Here is a 25395-nt window from a genome sequence, read left to right on the forward strand (position 1 = left end):
GGAGTGAAGTCATAAATGCAAACAATAGTGCAAAGAGTACACAAGAAAATAAAAACCACTTGGGGGAAGGCAGGGTTGGCATTTTCCAAAAAGTAATGAGACAAGCTTAAACAATTCTGGAACAAACGGTTACAACTGTTACGTAACAAGGCAGAAGAAGAACGTATAACAAATTATCAAACGTACTATACAAAATCTCGAAGATTTTGCAAAATATTTGTTGTCAATTGCTGTCATTTTCCTTGGAAACTATCTTCTAGTGTTCTCTGAAGATTTTGTACAGACTCACTCACTCACTCACTCACTCACTCACTCGTTCGAGGATATTCCAACACATGCACACACACAGACAGTCATGTAGAATGAATGCAACTAGTGGACGACCCCCTCCATCGTCAGACGAGCTGCTGCCATCCATCCAGCGGGTAGATGCATGCGCGCGACTCCCTTAATAAATAAAACGACGCAGGGAACAACCTTGAGCGCCTCTACGAACACTTGTGCACTTTGGTTCCACCTCAAAAGCTGGTTTAGAGGCACAACGTGACGTTCTCCGGGACTTGCTTGGCTCAAGTTTTACGCATGCAGGAACCGCGACGTCAACATCTCCACGCCGTGAGATGCAATGTGGAGCACCATGCGTGATGTGGAGGCGAACAGGACGCACAAAAGAAAGCTGCGCACCGGCCGGACGGCTCCGTTCGTGCGTTTGCTCGGGACCGGCGTGCGTAAACTGGACTTCTTCGCTTCCCGGGGTTCCCTGATTGGTTGATTTGGTGGCCGGAGCATCCAGGAAGGCACAAACTATCCATCATAACATGGTGAGTGTTCATTGTTTTCATTGTCTTGTTTATATTGGACGTGTGTGCGTTTCGATTGCAATTACGCATAGCCAAAAAACAAAACAAACAAACCGTCATTATTGTCTTCCTGCAGTCAAATTGATGCCAAAGTTAGTAATGTGTTCGTGAGGAAGGTGTCCGCATAACCTACTGGGACGTGTTCCTAATATTTTGGCGTCTCCATTTATCCATGCATGCTGGAAACACATCTCTATGCCACTTCTTAAAAAAGTAAGAATGCAATAAGAACATTGAGAATAAATGAAAACTGTGCGTATTAACGTGTGTGTTCTTTGAGCTTTTCAGTGGTGTAAAAGTGCACTGCATTAAGCCTTGAGGTGTTCCTAATATTATGGCTTTTTCATGAGAGGTGCATTGTACCTGTATTGCAGTGCACCTCTACGCCACTTAAAAAACAATCCATACATATTTGCTATTAATAATAATGCAATACACGTGCTTACAATAAAAATAAAGACAATGTGTTAATCTAATTTGTTTAGATTTATCGATAAAGGGAGGGTGTGTGATTCTTCTGTTATGTTGGATCATAATGGTGTACCTAATGAATTGACTTTTTCCTTTTCAAAAAGTGATAGAAGTCCGCTCAGACTTTTGCCTGATTGTTTCGGATGGAAGCATTATTATGTCATCAGCAAAATGACATAATCGTGAGACAATTGTTTACCCTTCACGCTCGCATTGTTTGCTGCTCATTTCAATTATGCAGAAAAAAAATATAGAGAGTAACTCATAAGTATCATGGCTGAGGGGCACATTTGGAGATGAATTTTCTGGAGTCAAAGGGACTTTGATATGATCCAATGAGGATTTCTGCATATTATTTTATCTGCTATCTTATCATCATCATCATCATCTGTCTTCGTTACCTCTCATCTGATGATTGGTCCTCATATTGGGGAAATTTGAGTAATGTCAGAAGACGTCCGAAATTGAAGAACTCAATGAACAAAAAAAGTAACTCTGCGGTGCGCAAGTGACTTGTGGAAATGAAAGAGAATCGGTATGATGAAAAGTGCACTCAGTGCACTGTGCTGATGTTCTGCTCTCTCGCTTCTGGCTCAGAGGTGAACACAAATACATCAGAGGCATTAGAACGGCATGCACCTGCTGATAAATTGTTAATGACACAGAGTCATGGAAATGAAATGGATTAGGAAATAGTTGAATAAATGAGGGGCTGTTCTCGAGACTCATTTGTAGCTTGTTATGCTAATTATACAAATCTGGCTTAATCATTAATACTGGAGGAAATTAATGCTCATATGGAGGATGGGGGGAAAACAAAGTGAAAGGTTTCTTTCGCCATAAGGGATTTGGATGCTATAGAACTTAAAGCAGCTCGTGATTGCAAGGACGTGCGGCGTCTGAGGCTGCAAATCATTGAGATGGCTGTGATCACTCAGAGCCAGGTGAGGCTCAGAGTCAAGGGTGCCAAGAAACACCATGAAGAATTACTCGCAACTTCATCACGTTCAATCGCCCACGGGATAATCTTTCAAAATGAAAGCTCCGGGGCAAGTGAAACTATTGCAGGATTTGCTTCAAACCAGCAAACACTTCTGGCCAAATTCAGCGGCATGAGAAAAAGGAAGAAATAACAAATCAAAACAAAGCTATCTTCAAGGGGATTTATGAAAACATGTTACTTTATGTTTAATTTCTTTTAGTAGTAGAGTAGAGTAGTAGTAGAGTGCGCCATAGTGGGAGGGAATGCAGCCGACTCCCGGCCAATCGAAGCAGCTCCATTCACAAATCCATTTCCCATAAATGTAATCCGAAAAATGTATCTAAAGAGTGCCAACGAAGTGTTGGCTTTGTCTATTAGCAGGACTGCCAAAAGAGTAAAGGATTGTTTCTGATAATTTTATGATAATTATACACGTTCCCGGGTCAAAGTGACCCATGGATCGTATCTATGGAATCAAATGTGACACATGGGTTGAAATGAAACATTGTCTTTGTTGGTGATCAGAATCGCACACTAAAAAGAAAAAAAAGAGCGACACGTTTGGATAATTAAAAATACTGTCGGGTCAAAGTGACCCAGGGACATTATTGTAGTTCCTGATTAATAAACAACACACAGATTAGAATAAGTAATGGATTTGGATTGCACACATTTCAAACATGTTTGGATGACTATATGCGTCCTGGGTCAAAGTGACCCAGGGGCATTAAAACAGTTCCTAAGAAATAAACAACACAGAGATTAAAACCAGGAATGAATTTGGATAGCAACATTTCAGACACGTTTGGATGACTGTACGTGTCCTGGGTCAAAATGACCCAGGGGCATTATTGCTGTTCTTGCCAAACAAACATGACAAGAGAGTTAAACTCGACCCGGCACAAAAATGATGTGCCCGTTTCTATGCCGAGTGTTAGCATGCTAGCTCTGAATAAGCAGCTTTAGATTTGATTGATTTGAATTTGTTGACGCTGTAACTGGTGGTCTATGTAACAGACGCCAGTTTGCAGAGGTGGTTGTTTCAATGAATTCTGAGTTTCCGTCATCGTCAGTCCGTCAATATTTCAAGCCGAACCAAACGGATTGTCATTGGTCGATTGTTCAGCTAAATTGCCGTCCGTCACTGTTTTCGTCATTCGTGTTTTCGTCACTCCCAAGCCAGTGAGGTTGTGGCAGCGCAGGTTCGCCACTGGTTACACCCGCAATTAACAATTTGTCATGTCTGGGGTCACGCCAGGGTTAAGTTTGAGGTTATGACCTGTTAAGTTGGGTTCATGACCGTGAGGTCAAGTGTCTTTTATGTATTGATGTAACAAGTGTCTGTTTTGAACTGATATAACTAGCATCTAGTTTCAACTGGTTTTAGGCTATGTGATGTTATGTGATGTCAGGAATCTTTAATCCCTTCACCTGGTCAACAGCCAATCAGATAATTCCATGTTAGTCATGTTACCCACATGTCTAGCCACAACCAATCAGATCGATTCCTTGTCTATATAAGCCTCCTGAGAAGTGTGTGTCTTTGACGGATTATTACTTCTGTTGCCAGTGTCCTCTGTTTCTCTTCTAGTCAAGTTTGTTCCACACCTCTCGATGTGAATAAATAGTTAAAATCTTATTTGTGTCTGCGCTTTGGGATGAAACCTTCAGCACATGACACAATTGGTGACAAAATGCTGCTTCATCTTTGAACGTTTTGACGTTCTAAATAATTCAGAGTACTTACAACTATCAATGACCACCGATGCTACCAAAATAGCAATTAAAAATGTTAGTATCACTCCAAACATTTCTTCACTACATATTCATAGCAACTGTAACTAAGGAATGATGACATTTCAGGCTTCTTGGCATCGTTATAACACACTTGGGGGACACATCGTCCTCACTGTTTTATTTTTCGTTTTGTTGTTTGCTTGAGATCTGCCAGCGCAGGAGAGCAATGAAACAAACGCGAGATAATTTTAGTGTCACTTTGTGTCTTGAACGAGCGTCAAAACATGACTACAAACGCACTGAAACGCTTTGAGGTGCCTTTCAACAGTGGCGGCGGCGCATCGCTGGCCCCGTAGGCCTTCCTAAGTGTTTACAGTAGTCCGCACATGAGTTGGCTTGCAAGCAGCTGAGCAGATGGTGCGGCAAAAAATGTCTGCCTTTGGGCTAGGAAACACAACCCGCCGGAGCATAGATGAGATGTTGTGAAGACGTGGCCATGCGATCAATAATACAGATGAAGATAAACTCATGGCTAAGCGCTCGCCGTTGAGACAAAGCTGTTCATTGTCGCGCAATGGAGACAACAATTGTCAGTGCTGTACTATTGAAAGCAGGCTGTTGTCATTTGTCACCGCAGTAATCATAACACCAGAGACGAGTCACTGAAACAATGCGGAGTCGAGGTAAACACCGACACCGGAGCGTCACAAATTGAAAGTAAACAGTACTGAAAGGGCAAATAATCATCACAACACTAATCATCTGTTGAAGGTTCGTGTTTGACTGCCTGTTGCAGTTTATGAACTCCAGTTCCTATAATCGCGTGTTGCTTCGGTCTCAGGTAACAACCAATCACAGCTCAGCTTCAAAAAACAGGTGGGCTTAAGAGATGGATAAAAACAGCTGGAATTTGCTGTTTGACTCATATTCCACGAACGCAATATTAACTTGAATACCAGTGGGGCTGCATAGAGAAAAAAAAGAATGAGTTGACTTTCGCTTTAACTTTGTTTTAGAAGAAATTGTCAAAAATCAGTAGCTTTCTTAGAGGATAATATATTTGTGACAGGTTGAGTGCTCTCAAGAAGCCTAATCTTTGGTTTATTCACAGAAAAAACAATTCAAGTCAGCCGCAAAATAAAAAGTATCAAGCGGGGCTCAAATGGCAGTGTTGTGCTTGCTAGCCACTCAATCACTTTGAAATGGAATATCATGAAACTTATCAAACCTCCCCAAACGTTTTTTTTCTCCCGTGTTCCCATAATGAGAAGAACCCGTTGCGGTGAGTCATCCGTTTGATGTGATGCTTCACTGCAGTCTTCAGATCTTCACGGGAGTTTCCCGCTTTTCAGCGTAAAGCCATCCCAACTGAATTGGAGATACTCGCAGGATTATATGCGACACGTCATGCACATTGTTTTTCTTCTCTTTTGAAATACTAGTTCTTACCAATTCCTTCCATTTGAAGTAATTATTGCAATTAAAATAAAAAATAAGCAAAATATTTTGTCTACTATGCGTTATGCTAATTTTTGCGACCACAATTGTTTTGTTTTTTGTTTTTTGTTTTTTTTACACAAAAAAAGTTACAAACTGAAAGTAGCCTAATCTTTAGACCAACTATAAGCAGGTCTAAATTGTGGTGCAAGTGGTGTGACAGGAAAACAAAATCAATTGAATCCTCAAAGATCAATGACATGATTATCATTTATTATTATGTATCTGACCCAGCATCTGGTTCAGAATGTTAAACAAATCCCATTTAAGATGCTTGAACTTCTATCAAATATCATCAGATTATTTTGTTTTAGCAGCTAAAAGGATGTGAAGTTTTATAGATGACATCTGTTTAAGCGCTGATGGATTATTTTATTTTGAAATCAGCCACAATGTGTTCATGCGTGTGTATCTCGCTCCCTATTTCAGCTTCATCCGATAGTTTCAGTTCTTATGAAGGGCCTCTCAGCTGTCCCAGATCTGTACTGGTACCTGCTCTACTTTCTAAGGGTCACGACCATGCAGTAGAGTGAGGAATTTATGAAGTGTAGGGTGGTGGAAAATATTGTTTCTGAAGAACGGGGGCTTTCATTTGTTGGGAGATTATTTTAAGAAGGCAAGGAATACGTTGTCACGGCGCTGAATTTTAATCAGTTTTATGCAAATAAATGTCAGTAAAAGTTGTTGAGACCAAGTTTGGCTAAGATATTATCTATGCCAGCATTAATAGGTCAGAAGAATTTGTTACTTTGGCCAACTGAATGAGAGTTAAGAGCCAAAAGCAGCCCACGTCAGCCCTAACACTAATGCAAGATTTTTTTTTTAATTTGTTTTGATTTTTATTTATTTATTTATTTATGACTTGAATTGATTGCTTTTGGGCAGCAGTAAGCACATCTGCTTCTCAGTTCTGAGGTCGGGGCTGTTCAAACACGGGTTTCGGCCTTTCTGTGTGAGCTTTGCATGTTCTCCCTGCACTTGCGTGGGTTTTCTTCGGGGACTCCCGGCTTCCTCACATATTCAGAAAACAAGCTTAGAAGGTTCATTGAAGACTCCGAGTTGTGCTTACGTGTGACTGTGAATGTGAATCGTTGTTTGTTGTCTATATGTGCTCTATAATGTATAATGCTGTGATTCAAGTATTTTTACTTTGTGACTATTCTCTGTGAAAACTCAGTCACTACTTACCTGACACACATTTACTTACACTAACATTACGAGGCACACGGTGCTTGTTAGCTTCAAGCTGTTTATTTGTCATTCCCAGTTGAAGATTACTATAACATGGACCTCTGATTCCTATAGGCACTAAGGGTTAATATTCGGTGTCACTGCATGCTTGTTTGTTAACTTTCTAGGTGTTGTCCCCTATGGTTCGGCATGAGTGGCTCTGCCTCCCCTGTGCTTGCCTTGTCGGGCTGAAGTTAACGTCTCCCTTCTTTGGTGGAGGTGCTCATGCATGCCAGATCCACCACACTAGCATCTACTGAAACTCAGAAAGTATTTGCTTCTCCCACTGGTCGCTGAATCATTGGAGGTTGGCCTTTGTGGATCCCACTCTGCTTCATCTATCCTTCCTTCCTTTAGTCCTTCCTCTGGTCTCTTGATGCCTCCCTAAACCTGTAGGAATTCAGATGTATCTGGGGTTGGTGAAAGATTCTGGATTTGTAACTCTGTGGGTGTTGAATTTCACTTCGCTTCATCTTTCTTTCCTTTAATTCTTTCTCCTGTCTCTCGAAAACTTTACGACTCTGGTGGAACTCTGAAGTATCAGAGAGAGAGAGAGAGAGAGAGAGAGAGAGAGAGAGAGTTAGAAAGTTAGAGAGTTAGAGAGTTAGAGTTAGAGAGAGAGAATGTAACAATGTTTATTTAAACAACAAAACATTTAACAAAGCAATATAATTTGGTCTAATGAATGTCTCGTAGCTTAATGCTAACATATAAATTATAATACAAACCAGCAGAGTCAGGCTAATGCAGATTAGCATACATGCTGTGTTTATTAGATTATCAAAAGAAGTAATTGGTGACAGTCTTGGATGCTCAAGATGACTTTTTGCTGTCGTTCTTTTAGAGAATTTCTGTTCTTCAATTCAGTATTGGCGCTGTGTAGTCGAGGAACTCAGTGTGAGAAGCTAAAAGACACATTTTCGAACAAAGGCACTCACAGAATAAATTACTTGGTTGGGTAATTTCACCCTTGGTTGGAAGGTAATCCAGAGACTCACTATTTTTATACTAGCAATTAAAAATTCACTTTTCCATAAGTTGCCCCTTTATTAGTTGGAATGATGGGCCAGATTGGAACCGTTAAAATGTGACAGTGAAGTCTGGCAGAGCGAAAGAGCTGCATGTGGCTCGCCAGGTGCGTTTCTTCCACCTTTGCTGTACACCGCAGGCACACTTTGACTTTTACCTCAAAGGCCTAAATTAGCATGTCCACAAAAATATAACCCCAAAAAAAAAATCCTTTTTCTTCTACTAACATTTGCATGTGTAGTAGGCGGATGGTTGGGGGGTGGTGCAGATGGTGCATGTGCGTGTAGGCCTACGCAGCTCAGGAAGAACACCTACTCGCCGTGCTCCAGGGCACCTGCAAACCAACATGGATGTACCGAAAGCCCCCCACAGCTCGTAAAAAAAAAAAAGAAAAAGGAAAAAATATATATTTCTTTGTCTTTTTTTCAAAAAGATTCGTATTATTATTTAATTATTTTCAAGGGAACATCCATCCATCCATTTTCTGAACCGCTTGCTCCTCACAAGGGTCGTGGAGCTCAAGGGAACATGTTATGGGATTTTGACTTTATAGTATACAAGTAATTAAACCGCCAAATTATCATTTGACTGACTATTTTTTGGAAAGAAAAAAACAAAAAACAACAACAACAAAAAAACAACATATTGCTGAAATTGCATTATAGTGGGAGAGGGGTGACTCGCACTGTTTTAGCGGGGTGTTCAATATCATAAAGATGATGAAAATAATGTGTTCAGTTAATTTAATTTAATATAATTTAATTAATTTTATTTTAATAAATTTTATTTTTATTAATTAATTTAATTAATTTTATTTATTTAATTAATTAATTAATTTTATTTAATGTATTAATTTCTACACTGAATTACAGAGTCTGATGTGCACTCTTGTCATATAAGATGGCATCCACCACACATATTAGCGGAGCGCAGAATCTGGCTCCCTGCAACTTAATCACAGTAACCAAAATCACATTATACCACCTACACCACAACTTAGACCTGCTCTGAGCTGGTCTGAAGTCCAGTCGACTTTGTCACCAAATTTTCAGGTGCACTATAGGGGCAAGAGAAAATGCCTGCGGTCCACCAGAACGCCCACCATAGAGCAGCACAGTCTGTCAAATTAGAAATGGAGATTTTGGGGCAGCATGGCTCTGTGGTAGAGTAGTCTTTTTAACCTAGTGTGCGTTTTTGGAATGTGGCATAATCTGGTCATGTTTTTTCATTTTTTCAGACCTAGACAGGTAAACAGAATCTGTTGGAGTTATATGCTCTTTAACCTTGAGGCTACACTTTGCCATATCAATAGTCTGGAGGGTTCCAACACTTCTACTAATCTATATTTTATACGTCCATTCTTCTCCGCAAGCCATCTATTATTCATCTTTTGAATGCTTACTGGAAAAACAAAACACTACTACTGTTATTTTATATTGCGGCGTCAAGCAGCACGGGTGTGGAAAGTAAGCATGTTTGTTAAGGGGACACTTGGCACAGATGAAATGTTAAATAAAAGTGGACATCTGGCTCATAAAGAGACGCTCCAATGCTCAGCTGGCATGTAAAAGTCTGACTTTGTGTAACCTTTGTTCCAGCAACGACGTGACTCTCTTTCACATTTACACACTTCCAATGCAGATTACAATTTATCCCGGCAATGACTTTGCTGTCTAATGCTGTCATACTAAATATGTACAAGCAGTTGTGATGGTTGTTTTCAATGAAACCTCGATTATTATTATTTTTTTTCCTGCATGACATTTAGGCCACCTAATTATTGAGGGTCGTCAATAGTGAAACCTTTAACAAAATCCATTTTTGGATCATTGGTGACTTCAAAACAAATATTCTTATAGGAAATCATTTAGATGAAATGAAGTCAGAGTCAAATTGTCACAATCATAAAACTTTTATTAGCTTTATAGGCGAGCGTTTCAAGTACCATCCAAGTGTAAAAATCACCACAAGTTAGATTATACTAGTAATTATCTCCACCTAATGTAAGGTCTTTTTTTTTTCCTTAAGAATCCACACTTTAATTAATCTAATAAACTGATTATATTATTTGGTAGGTGCTGCTGTTTTGGTTAGCCACGCCAAGTAAATTTGTGAGAATATTACAGGATCATCATTAGTTTCATTTTTTGGTAACATTTTTGTTAGGTGATGTGGCTTGAGATTTTCCTGTTGGTAAATATGTTCCTTTGCTCAATACAGAAAGGGAAACACTATATTACAGGGACAACCACGATTGAAGGAAATTCTGTCTAGCACCGTTTTAAGTAGGGATAGCCGAGTACTGATGCTAGGTATTGGTATCGGGCCGATACCCTGGCATTGTTTCAAGGTATCAGTTCTCGCGACGGGGCTGATGCCAGTATGGACGCTTTCTTCTATAATTACAGTACTCTAAATTAATAATAATGAGAGTATTTATTTAAAATACATAAAATAAATTGTTTAAATTTTTATCTGTTTCCGTTTTGCAGAAATTAGCATTAGAATATAGCTAAGTTTAATCAATTTTCACAAATCTATTCAGAATTGTGAGTAATTGAGCTTTTTTCAACATGGCCCTGGTTGATCTCCTTTGCTCTGCTGCCACCTGCTGGCTGTTTGTGTAATAACTACCATTTCTGCAACCGTTTTTTGCAGCTGTATGCTCTAGCACAGGGGTGTCAAACATACGGCCCGCGGGCCGGATCAGGCCCGCAAAGGGGTTCAATCCGGCCCGTGAGACGACTTTATAAAGTGAAAACAAAATTGTAATGTCGGACCAATTAATCAGCCAGCCGCAATCAAATATATAAATTTGTAATTTCACAAGCAGTCCTCATATGAGTACTGTAACTTGTACACGGAATCACCCTGTGAGTAATTATTTTACACACAACTTAAAGTTATGGTTTGTTTAAAAAAAGTTTGTTGTTTTTTGCATCGTAGACCAACATAAACGTGTTAAATACGACACATTCAATTACTGGTAACACAAATACACGTGACAAGGATTAACGTCCTTATAAATTCATTAACTGTGCCACACAATGCATTCTGGGAACTATATATTTGCAAAACAGGTAGATTTAACACGTGCGGAACTCATACAGGCAAAGTGTTGCCGCATTTCACTTGCTTTTGTGTTATTTTTTTAAACAATAGATTACAGTTAAGCTCCGTAATTTAGGGATGGCCCAAAAATAACAAAAATCTGTGTATAATTGACGGCAATTGTTTTTAAGTTATATACTAGGGCTGCACAATATATCGAAAAAATATCGATATCGCTATATTGGCCCTTGCAATATGCATATCGCAAAGGCATGCAATAAGTTTTATATGAAATTTTATGCTTTTTATATGAATTTGACCAGTCAGATGCTAACTAAAATGTGCATGGCCATTCAATAGTTGAAAATTATCAAGACATAATTACACTTAATTAACTAAGATTACATTAAGGTTGCTTATTTTGCCACATGAAAAATGTTTTTCTTTCATTAGGTAATAAAAATGTAATTTCTTTAGGTACATGTTAAATATCGCAATAATATCAATATCGCTATGTTCAGCAAGTATATCGCATATCGCATGTTTTTCCAATATCGTGCATCCCTATTATATACCATTATTTTACCGATTCGGCCCACTTAGTAATATATTTTCCTTCATGCGGCCCCTGAGCTAATATGAGTTTGACACCCCTGCTCTAGCATAAAAAACAAAAACAAAAAAAAACGTATAAATACGTCTTTGGGACACTTAAAACATAAAAAAAAACTTATTTATACGTTTTTGGGAAACAAATGGGCTTTATTAGTCTAATGAATATGTATCATATAAGTTTTATTTGGTAGATTTGTTTAAATTATCTAAAAAAAAAAATTAAAAAAAAAGTAAATGGGAATTTCTTATGTGAAAAATTACTTAGATCTTAAAAATTAGGCTTAACTATTTCTGTGAAGGTGCCCTCGGGCTCGCATTGTGAACATCACAGCTCATCTGTTTCCTGGCCGTGGTGACGTATCTAATGTAGTGGCCCAATATTGCTTAATTGTTAAACAGTCTCCCGACGCTCATTAAGTTTTCATCCATTTTCCCCAGCATCAGCAGTGTTTCTCCTTTGACATACTCTTCGTCAAACACACGCACGCAGACACGCACACACGCAGACACGCACTCATTACAGTCGTGCCCAGCTAGCGTTTAGTGCACGCTCCAGTCAACAGCAGACAGGCGCTGACAAGACGAGCGGCGATGGCTCTACCTCCGCCGCGTTAAATCAATTAGCCGGCCTCCAGCGAGGGCCATGCGGCGTTTTTCAAGTCCGTCTGGTTCACGGGGTGAGTCGCCGGTTCACTGTGTGCTGCGAACACATTACTGGACAGCATCTGCTGGGACTTGCGCCAAGTCTGAAAGGAGAAGTGAATTGGATTTCTCATGAATGGGGCTGTGATGTATTGCATAGTACAGTGCATACATTCGGCTTCGGAGTTGTAAGAGCTTCCTGGTTTGGGATCTGCCCCTGTGTCATTTAATTTAAAAGCCAGATGGAGGAACTAATGTCTTTTCACGCAAGCAGTATCCAGCCCAATTTCAGCAAGGCCTGTTCTTGATTGGAAATCTTTTCCTCTCATCCATTCATTACCAGTCTCATTATCTCATTGTCTCGTAAACCAGAGCACAAGGAGATAAGCCTTGTGTTTGACTTGACTGATATGTAAACAGATAGGCCATTCAGCCATCTATCACGTGTGATGAAGGTGAGACTGGAATACAATAGTACCTCAAAGGTCCAACAAAATCTACTATGGGAATCAGGTACATCTCCCATTTCTTCCAATTCGGTGATCATTTTCCTCTATGGCAGAAAACTACTAATACCACAAAACTAAATTGTCTTTCAATAAACTTTTTTCTAGGCTCGATATGTAATGATGCAAAGAAGCAATGTAAACTTAAAATAGCAAGAACATCTCTATTCGTGACGCCCTGAATAATACTCAGTTTCAGAACCAAACTGTCATGTTTGGGTTCTGTTTGGGGTGCGTTTTGCTTTGTTTTTGTTGGGTTTTGAGTTTGTCATGTTTATGTTCTGTTTTTCTTGTCTTCCATAGTCTCGTTAAGCCTCACTGATGTCCACCTGTGTTTGCCTGCCCTTCCTCATGTGTCAACCAATCAGCATCCCCGTCCACTTGTGTCTTGCCCAGCTGTGTCTCATCGTGCTCAATTAGTGTGTGTACTTAGTTTTCGGTTTTCGCTTCAGTTCTTGTCGGTTCATTATTCTTGTTTCCCCACGTTCATGTTGCCAGTGTTGTCGTCTGTTCTTGTATAGTTTTCCCTCTGGTATTTTTTGTATTCGTTGTTACCAAGCCCTGTTTGCTACGTTGGTTTTTGTTGGATTAAATTTACTTATTTTTTCCGCACCTCTGCCTCCCTGCCTCGTTCGCCTCCTGCATTTGGGTCCACCACCACGCTTCCTAGTTCCTGACAGAATGGACCGAACACAAAAGGACCCAGCAGGGAGCAGCCGGAGCCGACCGGCACGACGTCGGCCGGCTCCCAGACGCCATCAGCCTGTTGACCAACCCCGTTCCCTCGGTGTAGGTTCAGCTTTCTTTTCGAGTTCCTGTGTCTCCGTGTTCCCCTCACCTGTTAAAACCTATTTACCCAGTTCACCACCTTATGATTCCCGTTACAGTTATTTAAGTGATTCTGATTTGGAACTCACAGACACAGAGTTAAACATTTCTGATTTTGACACCAGTTTTTGTTCACCTAGTAAGTCTCCCCGGGCACTTCCTTATGACACGATTTTGTCACCCCACGTTTTTGTTGACCACGATCCCGAGTTTGATTTTGATTCAGAGTTAGAGGATGATTGTGAAGTGAGTGAGCACACTGGTTTTGGTTGGAGTGCGAGTGATAGCTTTTATAGTTTTTTGTTTTCACGTTCCCCGTCATGTCAAGTAGCACCTGTTTCCGCGTCACCTGGTTCCCCGTTGTCTCGAGTTCCCCGGTCCCTTGGTCAACAGGCTGGTGGGACGACAGCCCCAGCTCCCCGAAAACATAGGAGGAGGCAGAGGCGATCCAAGCCGCAGCCTGCGCCGCTGCCGCCGCAGCCCCTGGCCGCTTCGCCTGCGCCGCTGCCGCCGCAGCCCCTGGCCGCTTCGCCTGCGCCGCTGCCGCCGCAGCCCCTGGCCACTGCGCCTGCGCCGCTGCCGCTGCAGCCCCTGGCCAATGCGCCTGCGCCGCTGCCGCTGCAGCCCCGGGCCGCTTTGCCTGCGCCGCTGCCGCCGCAGCCACTGGCCGCTTCGCCTGCGCCGCTGCCGGCGCAGCCCCTGGCCGCTTCGCCTGCGCCGCTGCCGCCGCAGCCCCTGGCCACTGCGCCTGCGCCGCTGCCGCCGCAGCCCCTGGCCAATGCGCCTGCGCCGCTGCAGCCCCGGGCCGCTTTGCCTGTGCCGCTGCCAGCGCAGCCCCTGGCCGCCTCGCCTGTGCTGCTGCCGCCGCAGCTCCTGGCCGCTTTGCCTGGGCCGCAGCCTCCTGCTCCTCGACCGGCGGCGCCCGGCCAGCGGCCGCCTTCTCCACCAGTTCCGGCGGCGCCCGGCCAGCGGCCGCCTTCGCCTGCACCAGTTCCGGCGGCGCCCGGTCGGCGGCCGCCTTCGCCAGCATCAGTTCCGGCGGCGCCCGGCCAGCGGCCGCCTTCGCATGCACTAGTTCCGGCGGCGCCCGGCCAGCGGCCGCCTTCGCCTGCACCAGTTCCGGCGGCGCCCGGCCAGCGGCCACCATCTCCACCTCCTGTTCCTCGTCAGGCGGCGCATGGATTGCGGCCGCCACCTCCTGTTCCTCGTCAGGCGGCGCATGGATTGCGGCCGCCACCTCTTGTTCCTCGTCGGGCGGCGCATGGATTGCAGCCGCCACCTCCTGTTCCTCGTCAGGCGGCGCATGGATTGCGGCCGCCACCTCCTGTTCCTCGTCAGGCGGCGCATGGATTGCGGCCGCCACCTCTTGTTCCTCGTCAGGCGGCGCATGGATTGCAGCCGCCACCTCCTGTTCCTCGTCAGGCGGCGCATGGATTGCGGCCGCCACCTCTTGTTCCTCGTCAGGCGGCGCATGGATTGCAGCCGCCACCTCCTGTTCCTCGTCAGGCGGCGCATGGATTGCGGCCGCCACCTCTTGTTCCTCGTCGGGCGGCGCATGGATTGCAGCCACCACCTCCTGTTCCTCGTCAGGCGGCGCATGGATTGCGGCCGCCACCTCTTGTTCCTCGTCGGGCGGCGCATGGATTGCGGCCGCCACCTCCTGTTCCTCGTCAGGCGGCGCATGGATGGCGGCCGCCACCTCCTGTTCCTCGTCCGGCGGCGCATGGATGGCGGCCGCCACCTCCTGTTCCTCGTCCGGCGGCGCATGGATTGCGGCCGCCACCGCCTGCACCAGTTCCGGCGGCGCCCGGCCAGCGGCCGCCATCGCCTGCTCCTCGTCCGGCGGCGCATGGATTGCGACCGCCACCTCCGGTTCCTCGACCGGCGGCGCCTGGCCAGCGGCCGCCTCCTCTTGCACCAGTTCCGGCGGCGCCCGGCCAGCGGCCGCCTTCTCCACCACCAGTTCCGGCGGCGCCCGGCCAGCGGCCGCCTTCGCATGCACCAATTCCGGCGGCGCCCGGTCAGCGGCCGCCTTCGCATGCACCAGTTCCGGCGGCGCCCGGTCAGCGGCCACCTTCGCATGCACTAGTTCCGGCGGCGCCCGGTCAGCGGCCACCTTCGCATGCACCAGTTCCGGCGGCGCCCGGCCAGCGGCCGCCTTCGCCAGCATCAGTTCCGGCGGCGCCCGGCCAGCGGCCGCCTTCGCATGCACCAGTTCCGGCGGCGCCCGGCCAGCGGCCGCCTTCGCATGCACCAGTTCCGGCGGAGCCCGGCCAGCGGCCGCCTTCGCATGCACCAGTTCCGGCGGCGCCCGGCCAGCGGCCGCCTTCGCCTGCACCAGTTCCGGCGGCGCCCGGTCGGCGCCCGCCTTCGCCAGCACTAGTTCCGGCGGCGCCCGGCCAGCGGCCGCCATCTCCACCACCAGTTCCGGCGGCGCCCGGCCAGCGGCCGCCTTCGCCAGCATCAGTTCCGGCGGCGCCCGGCCAGCGGCCGCCTTCGCATGCACCAGTTCCGGCGGCGCCCGGCCAGCGGCCGCCATCTCCACCACCAGTTCCGGCGGCGCCCGGTCAGCGGCCGCCTTCGCATGCACCAGTTCCGGCGGCGCCCGGCCAGCAGCCGCCTTCGCCTTCACCAGTTCCGGCGCCACCCGGTCAGCGGCCGCCTTCGCCTGCACCAGTTCCGGCGGCGCCCGGCCAGCGGCCGCCTTCGCCTCCACCAGTTCCGGCGGTGCCTGGCCAGCGGCTGCCTTCTCCACCGGTTCCGGCGGCGCCCGGTCAGCGGCCGCCTTCGCATGCACCAGTTCCGGCGGCGCCCGGTCAGCGGCCGCCTTCGCATGCACCAGTTCCGGCGGCGCCCGGTCAGCGGCCGCCTTCGCATGCACCAGTTCCGGCGGCGAACACCCCGCCGCCACCTCTGATCCTCGTCGGGCGTCAGGGACGCCCTCCTGACCGGCTCCGCCGGTTCCTTCTCATCGGGCGTCGAGGACGCCCTCCTGACCGGCCCCGCCGGTCCCTTCTCGTCGGGCGTCAAGGACGCCCTCCTGACCGGCCCCGCCGGGCCCTCCTCGTCGGGCGTCGAGGACGTCCTCCTGACCGGCCCCGCCGGGCCCTACTCGTCGGGCGTCGGGGACGCCCTCCTGACTGGCCCCGCCGGGCTCTCTTCGTCTGGCGTCCGGGACGTGCACCAGACTGGCCCCGCTGGGCACTCCTCGTCTGGCGTCCGGGACGCCCACCTGACTGGCCCCGCTGGGCACTCCTCGTCTGGCGTCCGGGACGCCCACCTGACTGGCCCCGCTGGGCACTCCTCGTCTGGCGTCCGGGACGCCCACCTGACTGGCCCCGCTGGGCACGCTTCGTCTGGCGTCCGGGACGCCCACCTGACTGGCCCCGCTGGGCACGCTTCGTCTGGCGTCCGGGACGCCCACCTGACTGGCCCCGCTGGGCACTCCTCGTCTGGCGTCCGGGACGCCCACCTGACTGGCCCCGCTGGGCACTCCTCGTCTGGCGTCCGGGACGCCCACCTGACTGGCCCCGCTGGGCACGCTTCGTCTGGCGTCCGGGACGCCCACCTGACTGGCCCCGCTGGGCACTCCTCGTCTGGCGTCCGGGACGTCCACCAGACTGGCCCTCTGGGCACTCCTCGTCTGGCCACCTCTAGGGTTTTGGCATTTTGTTTGTTTTTTTTTGGACTGCCCTTGATTGTGGGCCGTGCACCCTCCCGCCTGTTTTTTTTGTTTATGGACCTTAGGGACATCTGGGAGCTGTCCCTTGAAGGGGGGGTACTGTCATGTTTGGGTTCTGTTTGGGGTGCGTTTTGCTTTGTTTTTGTTGGGTTTTGAGTTTGTCATGTTTATGTTCTGTTTTTCTTGTCTTCCATAGTCTCGTTAAGCCTCACTGATGTCCACCTGTGTTTGCCTGCCCTTCCTCATGTGTCAACCAATCAGCATCCCCGTCCACTTGTGTCTTGCCCAGCTGTGTCTCATCGTGCTCAATTAGTGTGTGTACTTAGTTTTCGGTTTTCGCTTCATTTCTTGTCGGTTCATTATTCTTGTTTCCCCACGTTCATGTTGCCAGTGTTGTCGTCTGTTCTTGTATAGTTTTCCCTCTGGTATTTTTTGTATTCGTTGTTACCAAGCCCTGTTTGCTACGTTGGTTTTTGTTGGATTAAATTTACTTATTTTTTCCGCACCTCTGCCTCCCTGCCTCGTTCGCCTCCTGCATTTGGGTCCACCACCACGCTTCCTAGTTCCTGACACAAACATTGTTTTCTTCACATTCTGTTCAGTGTCAAGGTGCATTTTGTGAAACACGTTGTATAACTAATAATCCAAAACTAAACACTGCTTTTAAAATTCTCAGCCAGGTTGCTCATCCCCACAACTGCATGCACAACAATTTGGGAATCCCAGCTCAGCGTAATGGGTGCTGTCTGTCTGTCTGTCTGTCTGTCTGTCTATCCAAATGATAGTGAGCTAGCTTTCTATCTAGATGATAGCTAACTTGCTAGCAAGCTAGCAAGCTATTATGTAGCATCTATCTATCTATCTATCTGTCCATCTGTCCATCTATCATCGTTAGCTAGCTCGCTCTCTATTATCGCTCGCTAGCTATCTATTTAGCTAGCTATCTATTATCGCTCGCGATCTATCTATCTATCTATCTATCCAAATGATAGTGAGCTAGCTTTCTATCTAGATGATAGCTAACTAGCTAGCAAGCTATTATGTAGCATCTATCTATCTATCTATCTAATCTATCTATCTATCTGTCCATCTATCATCGTTAGCTAGCTCGCTCTCTATTATCGCTAGCTATCTATTTAGCTAGCTATCTATTATCGCTTGCGAGCTATCTATTTAGCTATCTATCTATCTATCTAGCTGGCTAGCTATTTAGCACCATCCGTGATCATTGATCAGAGAATCAATTGGACAAAAAAAAAAAGCCTGCATGTAAACAGTTGTCACATAACACCCGCAAAAAGCCAAAGAAAAAGCAAAATGCAGCCAAGACGTCAATCTTTTGGTGCACTCTCTCTGAGCAGAGGTTTCATATGCTTGAATATTTTCCCTAAAAGTTTGGTCACAACTCCAAATTGTTGAGCATAAATTATTTTACAATTTGTTATACTTACATTGCAACACAAGCAAAGCTCTTTTTTTTTTTTTTTTGTCTTCGACTTTTTATATTCCTACAAGGCTGCGGGAGTCGGACGAAAGGCTGTTCACACAGAGAGCAGATAGAGAAAAGATGAAACAAAGATCAGCGAGAGTCTCGTAATCCAGGATTTGCATTTGAGTCTCTGCAGATGTTCAATGTTTGATTGCCAGCGTGGATCACATCTGGCCTATATCTTTTTTTCTTTTTTTTTGCCCTGACCGCCCATCCCCACCTGCCTTGGAGATTAGTTTCTGATAGAGAATATACATTAGCAACCCCTCCCCACTACTCTAAATCATCTGTAGGTGCGAACATGAGCATGAGTAGTCTTATATGTGCCCTGGACACAGCCTGTTTGACCTGTCCCGTTAAGCAGGGAGCTACGGTCATTTGGACGACAGCCTCATGCAACATGTACAGCTTCTTCCCGTCGACTATCAGCTCGACTCATGAACGCACACACGCATAAAAAAACAGTATTATCTTAACTTCACCCCTACACCTTCACACCTATACTTCTTTATTATCATTACCAGTTATTTGTCATGTTGCACGTCGGGCAAAAATCCTAATTGTGAATCGTGAATTGTGATTGGCTGGCGATGGCAGAATTTCTCTTTCCAGCGCAGTATAATTTTGTTTTAATTGCTTCCCCACGATTAAACATTAGCACGCATCGTGATAAAGTATGTAACATGACTTGAAACTGAATTGGTGTTGATCAGAAAAAAAACAAAAAACGATCACTTGGGCCAACACTGTCAAGCATGTGAACGTAAACACTCAATAATTCAAATTCAATAAGAAATTAAAACCGTGTTCTGACGGGCCAATCTTCTGCTTTTATCTCTCTATTCCGTCCTTTTGTGAGTGTGCCCAAATCTTTTGTGGTTATCCTTAAGATGGCTGCGGACAACAAATGAGGAAGAATAAGAGATAGTATTGAAAAGCCACTGGCGCACAATTCTCTTCCTACATCTCGCCACCTGCCACCCTTATTGTGTATCCAGAGTGCCTGAAATGGGCAACAATAGAGTTGGACAAGAATTGCATGCAATTGTATTCCCTCGGGAATGAAGAGTGACTGCTAAAAGATGCTGTCGTCGAGATGAAATGCCACGGAAAGAAATCAATGGATGATAATAACACAAGTTAATATTTAAAAGAGGGGTTGTAGAGGCTCAATCCAGAAGGAAATGGCACCAGAGGGTCAGGTTTTCGAATCCTGATCCTGTTGAAATCAAGTATAATACGTTCAATAATACATCGTAGCATAGCATATGACATTGAGGAACCTATTGAAGAACAAAGCAATATGATTGGATGCTCTGTGATTTCAATGTCCCAAAAATGGACACGTGCAAAAAAAAAGTAAGGTGTCAGTTTTTCTCCCTATTTTATTATTTGTTTTTGTATTTTTATATCCATCCATCCATTTTCTTAACCGCTTGCGCCACACAAGGGGTGCTGGAGCCTATCCCAGCTGGCTTCAAGCAGTAGACGGGGTGCACCCTGAACTGGTTGCCAGCCAAATGCAAGGGCACACAGACACAAACAACCACTCACTCTCACAAGCACACCAAGGGACAATTCGGAGTGCCCAATTAACCTGCCATGCATGTCTTTGGAATGTGGGAGGAGACCAGAGTACCCGGAGAAGACCCACGCAGGCACGGGGAGAACATGCAAACTCCACTTAGGATGGGCGTAGCCTGGACTCGATCTTGTGTCCTAAGTACTGGGAGGCGAACGTGCCAACCAATCATCCACTGTGCTGCCCTGTATTTTTATATATTTGTTCCTATTTATTGGAATATTTTTACGACAGAAAAAATATTTTTTTTTAAAATAGACCCCAACCCAAGAAACACACACACAAAAATCATCAAGTTCAAATTTATTTGTGTCCCCATAGGGCAAATATTGTTACAGCAAGCAGTGAATAACATACAAACAAAACATAAAGAACTAAGAGCATAAAATGTTTAAGAAAATACAGTGTACTGGTACCAAAATCAACCACGTTCGAAGCAACGCCCATACATGATGGGGTAATTACATAAAATTGATTAAATAAATAAATAACAACCCCTCCAAAAAATGACTCCAAAAAACAGGATTTTTTTTTCCCCAAGTGAATGCAATACATTTCCGTACCATAGCGATTATTTCTATCTTCATCTAATCTGTGCGGTGTGCAGCGGAACGCCTTTGATTGACTTCTACAATAACAAAACGTGTTAAAAATGTTAAATCATTCCATTTGAAACTTGTCCAAATGACCTCTATGGTCCTATCCACAATAATGTAAGGATTATTGTGCTTTTCTGCTTTGTTATTCTACTGATTGGTTGAACTGAAGGGTTAAAAAGTCAGGCAAGTCATCAAATTGGGTTTGGAGGTTTTGTGTTTGTGGTCAATTATGCTGCGATTAGTTCCATTAAGGCTAAAATCAGTCGAGCTGAAACGAACATACATTAACCTTGCAAGGAGATTTGGTTGCGAGGCTCGCGATGAGAGTAAATAAATGAAGCTGGCAGTGCGTGTGTGTGTGTTGAGTCCTAATGATCCATTTACAGGTCATGATTCATGTGGGTGTTTTTGTTTGTTTGTATATGAATGGAGGAAGGGATGATGGCGAGATGTAATTTAATGCAAACAACGTTTCTCTCTTTTGTTTCCCATGCAGAAGAAAACCAAGCACCAAGTATGGGGCAAGCCTTGACTTGGATCATGTAACTGTTGATCGCCCCACAAGAGACAACACCCCGACCTGTGTATCCGTCGTCATCATCTTACCGCACGCAGCACGGCGCCTCGCCTTATTGAAACGGAGGAGCCCATTAAAGTGGTTGATAGATACGAAGGTTCACCGTTGAGGTGTTGTTGCCGGCCGGCTGCAGGCTTGGAGGTGAGATAAGAGGAGTGGAAAGAAGAGGAACAAAAGTGGTCTGACAGACGCTGAATACAAATGAGGATCCATCGCTCCCGCTGCGATGTAAGCGGGGCCCAATCGATATTAGAAAACTGAAATGGACAAATAAGTCGGCTTCAATTACACGACCGTTCGCTCGGAAAACGGAATGATGGGATTAGACGTTAGCGTCGGGTTGGTATGAAAAACAAGGCATGGGGGATTTAACCCTGCGCTGGTGGGCACGTGTGCAATGAGGCTCTTCTAAAGTCGGAGAGGATCACAAGCAAGATGGAGGTCGACAACAGCTCGCTGGACTACTTCACCAGCAACGTCACGGAGATTCCCGATCCGACCGCCGCGTCTCCCTACTGGAGCGACGCCTCGGTTTTGGGCTTCCAAATCTCCCTGTCCGTTCTCCTGGGCCTGGTGACCTTCGCCACGGTGCTGTCCAACGCCTTCGTCATCGCCACCATCTTCCTGACCAGGAAGCTGCACACGCCCGCCAACTTCCTGATCGGCTCTCTGGCCGTCACCGACCTCCTGGTGTCCATCCTGGTGATGCCCATCAGCATCGTGTACACGGTGAGCAAGACCTGGTCGCTGGGGCAGATCGTGTGCGACATCTGGCTGTCGTCCGACATCACCTTCTGCACGGCGTCCATCCTCCACCTGTGCGTCATCGCCCTGGACCGCTACTGGGCCATCACCGACGCGCTGGAGTACTCCAAACGCCGCACCATGCGCCGAGCCGGGATCATGGTCGGAGTAGTGTGGGTGATCTCCATATCGATTTCCATGCCTCCGCTCTTCTGGCGGCAGGCCAAAGCCCACGAGGAGCTGACGGAGTGCTTGGTGAATACAGATCAGATCTCGTACACCCTCTACTCTACCTTCGGGGCGTTCTACGTTCCCACGGTGCTTCTCGTCATCCTCTACGGGCGGATTTACGTCGCGGCGCGCTCCCGCATCTTTAAGATGCCCACGTCGTCCGGGAAGCGCTTCACCACGGCGCAGCTCATCCAGACCTCGGCGGGCTCCTCCCTGTGCTCTCTCAATTCCTCGTCCAACCAGGAGGGGCACCTCCAGGAAGGGCACATCCACTCGGGTACGGGGAGCTCGCCGCTCTTCACGAACAGCGTGAAGGTGAAACTGGCCGACAGCGTGCTGGAGAGGAAGCGGCTGTGCGCGGCTCGCGAGAGGAAGGCCACCAAGACGCTGGGCATCATCCTGGGCGCTTTCATCGTGTGCTGGCTGCCCTTCTTCGTGGGCACGCTGGTGACGGCCATTTGCAAAGAGTGCTGGTTTCACCCGGTGCTCTTTGACGTCTTCACCTGGCTGGGATACCTCAACTCGCTCATTAACCCGGTGATCTACACCGTGTTCAATGACGAGTTCAAGCAGGCCTTCCAGAAACTCATCAAGTTCCGACGATTCTCCTGAAGACCAAACAAGCTCCTGGAAAATAGGATTATTAAGTATCATTAAGCTGATGTAAATTTTCCATCTGATTAACATAAGATAGATGTTTTTATTTTTTACAACCAACTGCTCAGTGCCATACCTCGCCAGATATCAACGAAAAGACTTGCATGCGGAAAAGTCAGATCTAAAATATTCTAGAAAACATGAAGAACGATGATTCATTCAGCAGGAATGTGCACTCTCTGGCCACAACATTAGGTACACCTGATCTAGCGCAACACTTTTCAAAGTGTGAGGCACAGCAGCTTGAAAAAAATGAATACAGAAGTAATTCCACAAAAAGATTGAGGCAAAATGTTTCTATATGAAATTAGTTATAGAAATTACAATTTAAAGATCCTGGAAAGTGAATTCAGAGATTTGTTTCTAGATACATTATATATACATGGTTGAACTACAGTATGCAGTACTTAACTCATTTACTCCCAAAAACGTATAGATACGTTCTATTTTAAATATTACCATGCTCCCAAAGATGTAATTATACGTTTTGGCTTTGATGCAACCTCTGAACTGAAGAGAAAGCTTGAAGCAATGGTAGTTATTACAAAAACGGCCAGCAGATGGCAGCAGAGTATAAGAGATTAAAAAAAAAGCTCTTTTCCCCACTATTTTAAACAGATTTGTGAATAATGATGAAACTTAGCCATGTTCTAATGCTAATTGATGCAAAATGGAAACAGCTAGAAATACACTTTTTTTCCTGATGAAAGAAGAGACTTTAATGTTTCTTTTGGTAGGTTCCATGTTTTTATAGCAATAGGACACAATATGCTATGGGCCTTGCAAAATCAGTCCAAATCCAGTAAAACAGGCAAAATGTCCTGGGAGAGTTAATTGTAAAACTGGTCAACTAAACTTTAGGCCTGTTGGAACCATGTCTAACTATTGGCGCAGGTGCAATAATGCAATGTTGGTGAAGTTGAGGAACAGGCAGACAGATTCTGTGCTCTGCAGACGTGTGATGGATGTTATCTATTTCAATGTTAAATACATTATCTGCCCATGAAGGTCTGCTTGCAAAAGTTGTACATTGCGCTTCTACCTAATCACTTCCTTCTTCCGGCCTTGTCAAGGACAGCACCTCTCATTTTACAGGAAATCAGAGGAGCTTCTTCGATTGACGGTCAATCAAGTCGGCTGTGTTCAGGCCCACGTTGGTGCAAAAAGAGCATTTTTAAACTGTGCCAAGCGGAGGGCATCAGCGAAAATACCAAAACCCAGTCTAACCTGCCGCTGTGAAGATATAGACCATGCCCCAGGCAAAACTTGCGCTCGGTACATAAAAACAGACGCCATAGTGCTAAAGTGTTGAGTTTAGCTCCTCCTCCACGATATGAGAATGGAATGGAGCGCATTTGTTCTCTAGCTGGTGCTAGTTACTTAATTACTTGTCCTATTTCTGCCATTACAGGGTACAGTTAGCTAGCTACTAGCTAGCTACATAGCTAGCTATGCTTACACTCCAAAAATACAACTTCCCTGGATGCCACAATTTTTAGAAGCGCACTGAGATGTTTCTTATATTTTGGGTTGTTTTTAAGGATGGGCGAGTATTGGGCCGATGACCGGCCTTATTTCAAGGTTTTGGCACTCGCGACCCCAGCCGATACCTCTTGTGGCCATTTTAGTATCAGGAACAAAAATATTGAGATATAGAAGAATGAAAATTGCCATTAATTTTGTGCAATTTTAAGGATAAATGCTATATTGCAATATATTGGTATTTTTAAAAATTATCTGTCAATTTTTGGAGGGAATTTTATGTGTTTCCAATCGAGGGAGTGGGTGTACCTAATGAAGTGGCCAGTGAGTGACAGTGAGCATTGGGAAGCGCTTAAAGCCATCAAATGTATCCGTCTCCGTGTTGTACTGTTTGCTGCTGCTCCTGTATGTTTTCTGTGGTACAGTAAAGTACTTACCTTAAAAGGTTCAGTAAATTGCTCTTCATATATGCTCTCGTGTGCACTTGAAAGTGTTTGTGTGTGTCTGAGTGTATAAGAGGCGGCGGCTTGATTGAAATGTATGCGCTGTCAGTGCAGGGAGCAGCGTGGAGTGTTTGACATTTGTTTAAGCGCAGGCTTGCCTTGTTATTACGCCAACTGAAAGGGGAAAAGGCATTACTCAATAAAAGGTATTACAGTTAAAAAAAAGAACATACACACACACACACACAAAAAAGCCATGCTTACCATTCAGAGCACATGAGCAGACTGCTGGATATGGACAGAACAATACAATTACATGTGGGGAATATTTTGCGTTTTCCAGTTAAGAATCTGCATCAAATAATTTAACAATGTAATTACTCTGCTCTCAATCAATTGTGGCGCCATTTTATTTTGGATTAGTGCAAGTGTATTTTTAGAATTATGTTTAGTCACACATA

The 25395-nt window shown here is 45.7% G+C and overlaps 1 protein-coding gene across 1 annotated transcript; it reads left to right on the top strand.

Moving 5' to 3' along the window:
* Positions 1–334: 334 nt before the first annotated feature.
* On the top strand, positions 335–23700 carry htr1d (5-hydroxytryptamine (serotonin) receptor 1D, G protein-coupled). The gene is made up of 2 exons (XM_077539777.1): positions 335–821; positions 21297–23700. The coding sequence occupies exon 2, from the start codon at positions 21813–21815 to the stop codon at positions 22962–22964; it is 1152 nt and encodes a 383-aa protein (XP_077395903.1). The 5' UTR covers positions 335–821; positions 21297–21812; the 3' UTR covers positions 22965–23700.
* Positions 23701–25395: the final 1695 nt, after the last annotated feature.

Source organism: Festucalex cinctus, chromosome 12 (assembly GCF_051991245.1).
Source record: "Festucalex cinctus isolate MCC-2025b chromosome 12, RoL_Fcin_1.0, whole genome shotgun sequence".
In the NCBI taxonomy this organism is placed as follows: domain Eukaryota; kingdom Metazoa; phylum Chordata; class Actinopteri; order Syngnathiformes; family Syngnathidae; genus Festucalex; species Festucalex cinctus.

Coding starts and splice junctions, on each gene's coding strand:
- htr1d (XM_077539777.1), top strand. CDS start 21,813: ATGGAGGTCGACAACAGCTCGCTGGACTACTTCACCAGCAACGTCACG.